General features: G+C 43.5%; 1 protein-coding gene across 3 annotated transcripts in view; it reads right to left on the minus strand.

The window, feature by feature from the left end:
• Positions 1–765: 765 nt before the first annotated feature.
• The window catches only part of LOC139937528 (uncharacterized), a 56,397-nt gene continuing 43,372 nt past the window's right edge, over positions 766–13,790 (minus strand). The window contains exons 4-8 of one of the 3 annotated variants that reach the window (XM_071932717.1): positions 10,143–13,556; positions 8,174–8,283; positions 6,637–6,826; positions 5,477–5,556; positions 766–4,223 (exon numbers count right to left, since the gene is read on the minus strand). In XM_071932717.1, coding sequence (XP_071788818.1) covers positions 3,727–4,223; positions 5,477–5,556; positions 6,637–6,826; positions 8,174–8,283; positions 10,143–13,556 — 4,291 coding nt within the window. In that variant the 3' untranslated portion in view covers positions 766–3,726. Of the gene's footprint in view, positions 4,224–5,382; positions 5,428–5,476; positions 5,557–6,636; positions 6,827–8,173; positions 8,284–10,142; positions 13,557–13,790 lie in introns of all 3 variants that reach the window. The other 2 variants (XM_071932719.1, XM_071932718.1) reach the window with 2 other exon arrangements.

A 13,790-nucleotide genomic window follows, 5' to 3' on the forward strand; every position in this document is an offset into this window, starting at 1 on the left:
TCAACAGATCTGACTCAATTACCCAGCCCCGCCCCCGCCCCCAACCATCCCACGGCCAGGTTGGTGTAGAGGCCTTTGTTTTGCCTCTCTCGCCTCCTCAGCTCCCACTGGCACTCCGGTTCGAATCACCGGCGGCCGGCACTAGTGGATATGGTTTTCAGTCCCTACATGATGACTGCCTAGGTTTCCCCTAGAATAATTCCCTGGGGTTTTCCTCCCGCATCTAGAAACTTAAATTTCCACACAACCTTCTCTTCTCGTTTGGCTCTCTAGTTTTAGAGCATTGAAATTATTAATTCAGATCCGGTGAGGCAGGAGATTCCCCCGAAGATTCGGTCCCCTATAGTATGGCAAACTGTGTACAAACAATGGTGTTTGAAGCTTTTTGTGTACAAACTCTTGGGATATAGCGCCCTCTTGTGAATTATCATATCAGCCCATGTTAATTATTGGGCGACCGAATATCCGGCGGACAGAACTCCCTGATGGGACACCGGAAGCTCAACATGGAAGGAACCATCGTAATATGAGATCGCAAGATTTGGAATGTATAAATTTGGACACCACACCTGACGTAAATTCTTAATATCCCTTGAGGAGTTTGTTGCAGAAATCGACAGATAAAGACAGTCAGCGACTAAACGAGTTTTGTTCCCGGTTTTACATTAATTTATTAGTGATAATTAGTTGTGGGTCAAAATGTAACATTTCTACTGATCAGAATGTGGTATCGTCCTTTAGGCGTCCAGTGATTATAGGCTATACAAACCATTTTTATAATAGAGAACTGGTACAACATAATCAGTTGTCAATACAAGTACTTGGGGCTCCCTATCGCCCTTACACAACCAGGACCAAATCACAAAACTTCTGAAATGAGCAGGATACCCGTCATAATTTTTTTTTACATGTGACATTATAGTTAGGCTGGTAATCTTATTATGGTCAACCAAAAGTTGTTGTGCTTAGCTACCTTTTGTGCTTAAGCAGCTCTATGAAACCATGGACCAATTTCACAGAGCTGCTGAAGTAGAAAAAGCAGCTAAGCACAACATGTTGTTTATTTAGGTTACCAGCCAAAATCCCTGTCTCATAATGCACAATCTGTTACTGGCGTCCTGCTTAGTTTTACTCAGCAGAATTCTTTTAAAGCAACTTTTTGTTAATGAAATTGGGCTCTGGTCATTGACTTCAGTCTCGTGCTTTTCAACTTCCCATTCACTCAGACTGTGACAGAGTCTAGTAACACAAAAATCACGTACTAGTTTTCGAAGAAAAGTTTTTTATTATTTATTTTATAAAAATTAATATTTACACTTTGTACAAAACTGTTCAAAGACAGTTTCTTCAGAAAGCACCAAGAAATGTGAAAAAGGCAAGTTTTACACTTTAACACAAACGAACCTCTTTTTAAGTAGAAATGAAATTATACAGAACAACAAATATTTGAAAGTAGAAACACAACAAAATTAAAAAATAAATATTTAAACATAAAGCTTTCGAAATGATTTTCTTCCACAATGAAAATCACGTGTTTTTTGCCGGTGTCATGCCAAGAAGTGCGACGATGTTAGTGATGAATTTGTTGGAACAAAATACGGGAGGTACTTGAAAGTGTACAGAAAATAATGTATTGCATTAATTTGGTTAACCACTTGGCACTTACGTTAACGCGCAATTGAATGTTCTACTAATTTTTTTTTTTAACATAGGCTGAAGGAAGTTGACTCAAAAGAGGGCGCTATCCAGACGAATTTGTTTCAAGTCGCTGCCACACAGATGAGTTATTAACAAATCCTTTGATGACTGACATTAAGCTGTGACGCAACCAGACAATTTTTCTCGTTAAGGGCGAGCGGGGGCAAAACAAAATTGCCATTGTATCGAACAGTTCGTTCTGACTCGCTCTCATTAAGTGTTATTTTTTATATATATATATATATATATATTTTTTTTTTTGGGGGGGGGCTTACAGCCACCTGACACCTTTTGGTCACGCCAACATTTTGGTTTGCAATTGCAATAAATAAACCCCCTTTTTTTTAAATTGTTCAAAGCATTAATTTCCCACGTGATAAAATCTATGAAAAGAATTATTGTTAGCTTACTAAGCCCACTCAACTTACTGCATATTTCAAAATAACCCACAAGGGAAACTGACTGGGTAAAATATTGAAATAAATCGGGTTAAACAAAGGCAAATTGCAAGTGCGAGTATCACACTTCTTATTGTACAATAAACCTGCATACATGCATTATACAAATTGGCAAGACAGTGGCACTAAAATTGTAAAAACCATTTACCACCAGTATTCTTTACACAATGGAATGTTTAGCTGATTATTATTACTATGTCATAATTTTAGGGGTTTCTGGTAAAAATACACCATTAATACAACTAATCAAAGCATTTGATGCCGTCATAAACGATAAACGATATAAATAAATCCGTTCATTAAACGGATATCACTCTTTCCGACCAGGGCCTAATTTCACAGAGCACACAAAGTAGTTGAGCACAACAAAATCTTGCTTATCAGAAGAAGGTTACCAGCCAAATTACCACATCATGTGTACCAATTAGTACTGGTATCCTGCTCATTGTTTTGCTTAGCAGAACATTGATGAGCAATATTTTCTGCTTTGATAACTCTATGAAATTGGGCCAAGAGAAGAAATCTTGTCACGGGTTTCAACACACCCGATTGGGGAAAGTTGGGGGTCAAAGTTACACCCAATTTATTGGAACCTCACAGAGGTCCGGCTTATAATAATTGTCAGCAAGGGTATAGATGATGGGTTAATTCTTTTCCAGTCAGGGTTACATTACAATCTCTGGACCTCTACAAAAACGTGTACATGTATACCAAAAATTGTATACCTCCATGTCGAACATCTAGATCCATGGGTGTCGATAGTCGTTATGCACAACATCACCACGCCGCTATCATTATAGAGGTAAAGCAACGCCACAATGGACATGACAAAGCACATCTATGGCCCTATTCGAAACGACTGGATTTGGCTTTGGCTCATGCTAGCAGCTTGGCCCCGCGGTTGTTTCGACAATAATACGCGTGCTTTGCGTGTACGCGCCCAGGGTTTCAGAAGAGAGCTAGGACGGGGCCTGAAGCCGAATCCAAAGCCGAAGCCGTGGTTTCGAAAAGGGCTGATGAACGCACAGCGCACATGATGGGCCAATGACGGCTTTCCTTTTATTTGAACCTTTTATAGCCGAGGGCACCAAACGCATCATGTGTATAATAAGGTCCATTAAAACTGAATCATTACTTTATTGTGTCAGCAGCCTGATGTGTGCTTGCTGGAATTACGACACCACCGTACAACATCTTAAAACTCACAGGTGGATATAAATTATCTCACTGCATGGTTTACACAATCGTCTGGCTGCTATGTATAACAACTTGTTATACATAGCAGCCAGACGATTATAATGATCAAACCGTGTAGGCCCTACAATTTTCTTATATCACCTCTGAACTTTCATCGACTATTTATTCCGTTCTTCAAAACACCCTTCAGTTTCCAAGCAACCCAGACCACTCTCTCATGTCCTAAAGCTGGAAACAGCAACGTACATACATTGTCTGAGTCTACTTTTACATCAAAGGCATTGCTCATAACTAAATGTTCACTCCCATAATTGTCAATATCCTTGTACTGAATAATCCATACTTTTTAAGGGGGGGACAAACTTCAGCGTTTTCAAATTAAAACTTCCCCGTTCGTGGTCCTACGTTTTGCACCCGGACCTCCCGGGATGACATAGTACCTCGTGTCACCATAAGGGCTTGCAGTAGATGAGCTCGTACCGGTGTACTGACTATCGCTACTACTCATCATACTACCGGTGACGGTAGACATCGTAGAGGATCGAACGGATGCCGTCTCAGCTTCCGAGCCCTCCCGGCTCTCCTCGCTCGTCACGGAGCATGGCGGCGTGGGGTCGGACAGCACGGAGGACGGGGGCGTGATGTCCACGAACGGCCTCTCCATGGAGTTGAGGCTAGGGGTCGGCCGGACTGCCGGGAACTTCCGGGGGAGAGGTTGGGGACGCCTGGTCGGTGCCGGCAGGGCTCGGAGGTTTCTCGGTAGACTGGAAAGAGTGAACTCGACGGGGTAACCATCGCCGCGGTCGCAGGGTGGATCCGAGGTAGGTCGTTTTCTCTTGTACCGTCCACCGAGGCTCGACGAATCGAAAACTGTTACCAAGAAATGAATAAAGAAAACATGAAAGGCGCATGGTTTTTGACGAGTTCGTGTTCACAAGCCTCTGCATCTTCCATCAAAATTTGGAAGGAAAAAGTAAGGTAGTTAACTTTATAAGGATGCTTGGTACAACTTGAAATTATGCGAGCCTCCGAATATTTACTTAATAGTTTGAAACTAATGTTGCTGCAAAAGCCGACCAAGCTTTAGATAGGCCTACAAAGTAATTTTTACAGTATGTGAGGCATTACAAAAGACCCTCACCCAAACTCCTCCAACTTAAAGGGTTTGCATAAACTATGGACAATAAGTAATTGAAACATAAACGATAGGTAGTATTTTCGTAACCTACTCTCCTTGCTTCTTATTCGGCAACAGAAAGTTTCGCTGGTGAGTAACTCGCAATACAGCGCGCCACCAAGAGTTGTCATCGTGGAGTTTTTCTCCAGTACCGACAACGGAAGAGAGCAGAGTATGTTCGAAACGTTGAGACACCACCGGGTCTTTTTAGAGACAATACTCCAGCCTATCCACAGGGATTTTACCCATGGTGGTACTCGTAAGTACTTTTATTAGTTGTTTTATAGAATAAGAAAAATAAAAGATGAGGTTTGAATCTTGCATCGTTTAAAGGTACGCTTGTCATCGTTACTCACACGCACACATCAAACAACCTCCAGTGTATATCCACCATGGCTCTGAAAATGGCCTTCCCTCAGTACAAATTCGGTGGCGCACTAAATTGTAAATCTTCCGCATTGCTCATGTTATGATCATGATACTAATGGGGAGCGTTGAATGCACGATGAATGCATCAATAACTTTGTCGACACCCCATGGTTAACATTTACGATGACATTGTTAGTGTTAAAGCATGTTGACAGTGTGTCGTAGGAGAAACGTCATATGAAATGATGAAAAACATCCCTCTGTTAGTAACTATACATGTACTCGCATGCAGGATCGTTTTGTCTAGGTTTTTTTGGCAAAAAGACAAATTTGAAGACGATCTGAGCCAACATTCTGACATAGTTGACAACAGAAACACAATTAACATTTGCCAGAAGCAATTTAAGGTGGATGAGTAAGCGATATTAGAACATAGAATGATAAAAGACAATGAAAGACATTCTTACAAAACATTTTACTTACGTTCCCCTTTAAACTGTGACGTCATCGGATAAATTTAAACAACATCTGTATCGGGAGAGATTTTAAAGATGACCAGAGTACACAAAATCATTACCTTTGATATTATTACTGTTCATATCGACTGCCTGCGCTTTCTTATCCACCGTGTACACCTCACCGGGACGCTCCATTGTCCTAATAAAGGAGATTATTTGTTGTTGGTCTTAGTTTCTATTTGAAGATATTTATTAGTTTTCCCCAGTGGGCAATAGTAGGACATGCACCAAGAATACCAACAGTCGATCTTGCAAACGTTGTGGGCGTACAGGAGTGCCCTTGTGCGGTATTTTACACGATGAAACAATGGACCCCACAAGGGAATTCTTAAGAAAAGGGAATAAAAGAACAACAATAGCAGGACCCCACACGAACCCGATCCAAAAGGATGTGTGTGTGTGTGTGGGCCGGGTGCGGCCTCTACTTTGAAATTGCTGTCTGATGATGAAGCCCCGAACACTGCTACTTGGTTAAGATTGGCTAGCATGCTCATCAATAGATGAACTTTTCTCAGACATTAAATTTAAGAATATTTTAATTGGTAACTACTGTCATTATTTATGGAGTGTTCTTTATCCAACACATTTCTAAACCATCTTGTTGAAATCTTGTATGAAGTAACTGAACTTAAGGCCACTTAATCAATCAGCAGTCACTTAAAGTAGTGTCTTGTTCCTGAGACCAGAAATTGGTTTTGTATTGATTGATACCCGGAAAATTTCAGCTTACAGTTGTTTTTATAAAAGGACAAAGACATTGTACTTGCATAATGACAAAAGCATGATTGACACACACACACACACGATGTAAAACATGTTGGTATAGAGCATGCTCAAAAGGATGTATTATTATCAATGTAGTTCATGCTTATGTTTTAATTTGACGTGGAATGGAGGGGGGGGGGGCGGAAATGAATTATGAAACAGTAATGTAACCAGCGTAACTCCACGAGGACCAAGGTGCAAAACTGCCTGATCAGATGTAGCGAAACATATCAATGTCCAATGGAGTTTTTGTTTATATTCTGAAAATCCTTAAAACCAGAGACATTTTTTTCTCTTGCCAAATACAAAGTTTTAAACGATTTTTGTTCTCTCCTCAAAAGTTTCATAAAGAGGTTGTTCTCTCCTCAAAACATAACAAATTCTCATTTCATTTTGTTAAAGTAAGTCAATTTCGGTTGATAAAAATAACCACAAAGCACAAAGCAACGCATACCTGTATGATCCATGGCGGCCGCATTTTAACCTCTGCGTCGCCATGATCGCAAAAATCACCAGCAGGACAAAGCCGAGGGCGCCACCAGCGATGATAGCGTACATGACCAATGGCGTCTCCATGACGTCATCGAGGAGATTCTGTGTGATGACTGCCTCACTGACAGACTCGGGATGGTTTGTTCCTTCAGCTGAAAGAGCGAGAGGAAAAGGTTTGTAATTGATACAAGAACGATGACGTTGTACTACAGGGAGAACTTAAGAGCAATTCAAAAAAATGAATCATAAAGTTCGAACTGTTGTGCGTTCAAACATGACATTATCTCCGTTACTCCTCGCAATCCGGTTGAGGCAAAGTTTACCTTTTCGATCCATCCAGGTGTTTTAATTCTATATAAATGTAGATGAAGGCTTTTAAAATAAAATTAATGTGATTATTACAAAAGGTGGTCTCGTTTTTTCTCAGATATCGCCGAAAATCCTGGAGTGGTAATAGTATGTTCACGCAGGAAGAATAACACCCATTTGGATACACAATCGAACGCTTCTATGTTTCAAATAACTGATATATTTTTTTACATAACCATACACATTACTTCTAAATAATTACTTCGAAATGTTTCTCAAAATGCTTCATACTATCGAAAACTGTTGTGTTTTCGCTTTAAACCATGTCCAATATGGCAGAAGGTGTCCCAAAACTGGTGCCAATACAACACACTATTTTCCTCTTACAGAAGTAACCCCCTTAAACTCTGAAACCAAAGTCAATGACTTGAAGTTTCGACCCTAGCACAGTATTTCTCTTTAGCTTCGAGAAAGACTCTGCTAGGGTCGACGTGTCAGGCCAATAACTGTTTGCTTTTATAAACCATAGGTCCAGTTTGTTGGTTAGCAGTTTTCAAAAGCTAATACTATTTTCTCCCCTAAAATTATCTCAAGAATTCGCGAGTTTCCCAGAACATGATTAGGAGTATAGGAGAAGGTGTACATCGACGATGCCACATATCGAGCACTATATGGAACTTGATAACCTCAGTACAATTGATGGTAAATTATATCCACGTTACATTTGATTGTTGTTTGTTTAGATGATCTTCCCGTCAAGTGAACTTGGCAAACTCCCACAAGGGGAAATAAACACCATGCTGGAAACAGCCAATCTTTCTGATACAATAGGTTTAACGTCTATAACTATGAATTGCGCAAATCAAGAAATGGTGATTCAGTAACGAGACGACATTTCGTAGAATTCTCACATTTCTTTGATGATTGGTAAATAGCACCTGCTGAAGACGAGAAGAGCATACTGATCGAAACGTCAGGTTGCAATACCACCTGTTTGCATGTACAGCACATAATTAACATGACAGCAATGTTGCTCAAAGCAATGTCAATTAACATGTCAAAGATGACACGCAAGCCCTCAACAATAATTAAGAAATATATACCGTGTATTACAGGAAGGAAATGATCACTTCAAGAGTAAATACATAAAGGCGGTAAAACGAACTTGGAACAAAATGTGTTTAAATTACCTAATTTGCATTTTCCGGTCACGGAATCACAAGTAGTATTTCCGGAACATGAGCTACATCGATGGGAACATCCGGAACCATACGTTCCGGCTGGACAGGGATGCTCACATCTGGATAAAAAAAGGGACAATAATACGTTGACAACATACTACAAACAACACTTTATAATAGATCACATAGCAAGATGAAATGATCCGAGTCAATGCTTCTGTAGCTGGAGAGAAACATAAATTCTCTGCAGACCTTTTCGAACCTACGGTTAAGCTTAAAGCACCGGTTTGGGCTCCGACTGCCGGTTTGAAGCCCCGTATTGGGAAAACTCACGATTTGCAAATAACTAACGAAGCCTAAGCCTTAGCTCCAGCCGTGGTTTCGAAAAGGGGCGCTTTAAAAACCACGGCTTAGCCTCAGGCTCTGATTTGGGCTCCGACTGCCGGTCTGAAGTCCCGTAAGCAAAGAACCGATGAAGCCTAATCCAAAAACCAAAGCTCAAACCGTGGTTTCGCAAAAGGCCCTAATTATATGACTAGGGCTACTCTATAACCGTCATCCGAATGACCATTGTTCCTGAATCGATCCATGTTTACTATCAAGTTACCACACATACAGATAGCCAGGGGGCATCTTATCGAATCCACTCTACACCTATACTGGCTATACCTCATCAGCAAAGAGCATAAGTCTACTCTGTCTTCGCCCAGTACTATTCCCCCCTTTATCTCAAGCCAATCCTCGCGTCCTCTGAAGCCCAGGTTTAATGAACCATAACACCCCCAGGACTATGCAAAATTTTCTCTCTGAATAGTGTAAGTATTATTCGATTAGGAAAGTCCGGATTCAAACTTCCTTCCACGGGAAAGGGATGATTTTGTGGAGCGTAGAGCGTGTTTTTTTTCTTATCAAAAATATGAATTTTTGTTCCCCCTTACAGACTTTCGGGAACCGATAATAGTTCGGTAATTAATAGGAAAACTATAAATAGGATCGGCATGCACTGTTTGTTTAACTTCGATGGTGAACTTTCGCGCATCGTGAGGGTTATTCAAAGAGTTACTGGACGACACCGCAAATGGTGTTGGAAAACTAATTGCGGATCAAGTAAATAACCTGTTATTAGTTCGGGCCAATATGTAATGACTTCAACATTCAATCCAAAAAAGCATTAATGGAAATGATTTCTTGAAATATTCTGCAAAAACTGAGGTTTTAAAATTAACACCATGGGTCTTGTCACATCTAGATACACAAGAGAGAATCAAAACTCACACCATAGTGTATTAAAATAACACCAATGAAGTGTGTAGGCTGAAATCATGTTGTACCTTTTGGTATGTGACAAGACCCATTGAACACTATTGGTAATTACTCAAAATAATTATTAGCATAAAACCTTTCTTGGTGACGAATAATGGGAAGAGGTTGATGGTATAAAACATTGTGAGAAACGGCTCTCTGTGAAGTGATGTAGTTTTCGAGAAAAAAGTAGTTTTTCACGAATTTGATTTCGAGACCTCAGATTTAGAATTTGAGGTCCCGAAATCAACCATCTAAATGCACACAACTTCGTGTGACAAGGGTGTTTTTTCTTTCATTATTATCTCGCAAGTTCGATGACCGATTGAGCTCAAATTTTCACATGTGAAGCCTGCAGGCTTGTTATTTTATGCATATGATGAGATACACCAACTGTGAAGGCTAGTCTTTGACAATTACCAACACTGTCCACTGCCTTTAACACGCCATTTCTTGTAGTGCATTAGTTACACTATTTGTATTCGAGATTCTTTTTGTCACATAATAATGAATCAGATCTATAGAGGACGCCTACATAGTTTATGGCAATGAACGCTTATAGCAAACTATTTGTTAATGAATTAAAATAAATATTAAGAAATTTTACGGTTACACATTGTATTTTATTAATCTGATACAAATAGAATGTAGTAGATGGTTAACAACAAATGTTTACCTATTGCCATGGAAACCAGGGCTGCAGACGCACTCTCCATCGACGTGATGACACGTGCTTTCGTGTTCACATATCTGGCACACCATCTCACACCCATCGCCAAACGTCCCAGCCGGGCAAGGGTCGTCACAGTTCACACCACTCCAACCTGGCGCACATATGCACCCGTGAGTATGATCACAGGTTCCACCGTTCCGACACCGGCAAGTTTCGGAACAGTTCTCGCCAAAATGCCCTGGAGGACAAGTGTGATTACACCGCGGCCCCCTCCAGCCGCTCGGACACAGGCAGCCGTCCACATGGTGGCAGGTCGCGTTGTTTTCACATTGGCACTGGTTCTGGCATCCCTCGCCGTAGAGACCCTCCGTGCACGGGCTCTCGCAGTGACGTCCGTCCCACCCCGACTCGCACACGCAGCCGAGGATTTGATCACAAACACCGTGGACCTCACAGTGACACTCGACCGTGCAGCCGGCTCCGAAGTACCCGGCCGGACAGGTGTTGTTACAGTACCTTCCCTGCCATCCTGGTGAGCACATGCAGCCGAATTCCGCGTGACAGTGTCCTCCATTCAGGCACGAGCATTCCTCCTGGCAGTTGATACCATAGAACCCATCGGGACACCGATGATCACATGATGACCCCATCCAGCCCGACCGGCAGACGCATCCCATGACTGCATCACAAACGCCTCCATTTTGACAGTGACACTCACCCTCGCATTGTACACCATACGTTCCAGTTGGGCATGATTCTTGGCACGTATCACCATGCCATCCTTCTGCACAAACACAACCACTGAAGCGATCACAAATTCCTTCATTATGGCACTCACATTCTCTGCTACAGTTTCTTCCAAATAATCCAGACCTGCACGGTTTGTCACAAGCATCTCCGCTCCAGCCAACTTCACATGCACAAAATCCCGTAATACTATCACAAGTTGCATTGTTGCTACAGTTGCAAACTTCACTACAACCTACTCCAAACTGTCCTTCTGAACAGGTAGTTTCACACACAGAACCAGTCAAACCAGCTTGACACGTGCACTCACCAGAAGCCGGATCGCAGGTTCCACCATGCTGACACTGACATCGCTGAAGACAATACTCCCCAAAATACCCCTCACTACAAGGCCACCTACAGTGGGCTCCAAACCATCCGGCAGCACAACTACAAGTACCATCAACTGGGTTGCAAGAGGCATCGTTCAAACACGGGCAGACCTCTTCGCAGTTCTGGCCAAAAAAACCTGGCAGACATTGCTCTGCACAAAACTGACCGGTCCAACCTGACCCACATGTGCACGTACCAATCACTTTGTCGCAAGATGCACCGTTCTCACACTGGCATGCTGAAGAGCAGCTTTCACCATAAGTTCCATCGATGCACTGATCGGAGCAAAACGGACCACGCCAGCCAGGAGTACAGGAACACGACCCATCTCTTTTGTCACACGAGGCGCCATTCTCGCAGAGACATCCGTCCAGGCATTGTATCCCGTGGAACCCGTCTCTACACGGATCCTGGCATTGATCTCCAACCCATCCAGGTAGACACGTGCACTTTCCATAAACAGCATCACACAGCCCTCCATTCTGGCACTCGCATATGTCCATACAGTGTGGACCGTAAAAACCTTGCTGGCATCTCTTGTGGCAGAATTTACCAGTCCAGCCAGGCAGACATAAACATGTACCATCCACGTGATCGCAGCCGACACCATGCAAACATGAGCACCTATGCGAACATCCGTCTCCATAGGTACCATTCGGACAAGGGATGTCGCAGAAATCTCCCCACCACCCTGGAAAGCAGAGACATGTCCCTGTAACATGGTCACACGTTGCATTATTCACACATCTGCACTCTGACCCACACTCTTGACCGTAAAACCCATCAGGGCAAGGCACATTGCAGGTGTCTCCATCCCATCCATCTGTACATGAGCACGTTCCATTCACAGGGTCACAAGCAGCTCCGTTTTCACACAAACAGGCCTGCTCGCAGTCCAGGCCATAAGTACCTTCCGCACAAGGCCGGTCACATACTATACCTCTCCACCCAATACCACAGGTGCAGCTTCCCGTCTGGGGGTCACACAGGGCGCCGTTCTGACACAGACACTCCTGGATGCAGTTCACACCGTGGAGACCATCCGAGCAGGGAAGCTCACAATTAGAACCCCTCCACCCTGGAGGACAGAAACACTTCCCATTGAAAGAATCACAAGTGGCGCCGTTCAAACACTGGCAAGACAGCTCACAATTTACTCCATAAGACCCTTCGCTGCACATGGACCCACAAAACTCCCCCATCCAACCCGCTTGGCAGGTGCAGTTTCCGTTAACATGGTTACATTGAGCATCGTGTTGGCACAAACACTCCTCGCTACAATTAGCTCCATAGGACCCAGCATTACAAGGGGATTCACACAACACCCCAACCCACCCCGTCGAACAAGTACAGACACCGTTGACTGCATCACAGTCTGCATCGTTAAGACATCTGCACTTCATCTGGCACTCGACGCCGTGAAAACCAGAAGGGCATCTTTCCTCACATGTCTCGCCCATCCAGCCTGCCGGGCACGTGCATGCCCCATCGACCGAGTTACAAGCACCACCATTTTGACACCTACATTGCAACATACAGCTTGGGCCGAAGAGTCCAGAATCACATGTTGAATTGCAGAAAACTCCCTGCCATCCATGGGTGCACTTACAGCTTCCTGTCACATGGTTGCATATCCCTCCATTCTCACACAGGCAGACCTGCGAACACCCTTGTCCGTAGAACCCTTCCTCACAGGGCAAATCGCAGCCCCTGCCGGCCCACCCTGGACCGCAGAAACACGCTCCAGTAACATGCTCACAGGGGGCTCCGTTGTCGCACTCACACACACTCAAACAGCTCTCCCCGTAGGTTCCGTTGCTGCACGGCACGTCACACAGCTCACCCATCCAACCAGCGGTGCACGCGCACTGTCCGGTAATATGGTCACATGGTGCACCGTTCTTACATTGACATTGCCTCTTGCAGCCACTGCCGTACCGTCCCTTGGAGCATTTCACCTCACAGTGCATTCCAAGCCACCCAGCACCACAGTAGCAGCTTCCCTCGGATGGACTGCACCCCTCACCGTGGGCACACTCGCACTCGTTCACACATGCGTTCCCGAAGAAGCCCCAAGGGCACATTTCGGAACAGGTGTCCCCTTGCCATCCTGGTGGGCAACTGCAAGTCCCATTCACCGGGTCGCAGGTGCCTCTCTCACAGCGGCATTTCTCAAAGCATCCTTCCCCATACGAGCCTTCCACGCACTGGGTCTGGCAATAGTTTCCCGTCCACCCTCGCGTACATGAACAAGTGCCGTCCACTTTGCTGCATATTCCTCCATGTTGGCAATCACATCTAGGAAAAAAGAACAAAGATTCCATACGATTATTACAAAATAAAAATATGCAATTTAACCCTCCTGCAATTGCCTACTTATTTCCCCCCACAGTCTAACCTTAAGTAAAACAAGTTAGGGTGGTCCGATCCTGGTACACTGTATACTTTCATCTGTTCCCACACGCAATTGATACACAGACAAATTTAAATGCACTTTCAAATTTTCTGGGTGTTTGTTTGTTTGTTTGGATC

This window comes from Asterias amurensis, chromosome 5 (assembly GCF_032118995.1).
Source record: "Asterias amurensis chromosome 5, ASM3211899v1".
NCBI lineage: Eukaryota > Metazoa > Echinodermata > Asteroidea > Forcipulatida > Asteriidae > Asterias > Asterias amurensis.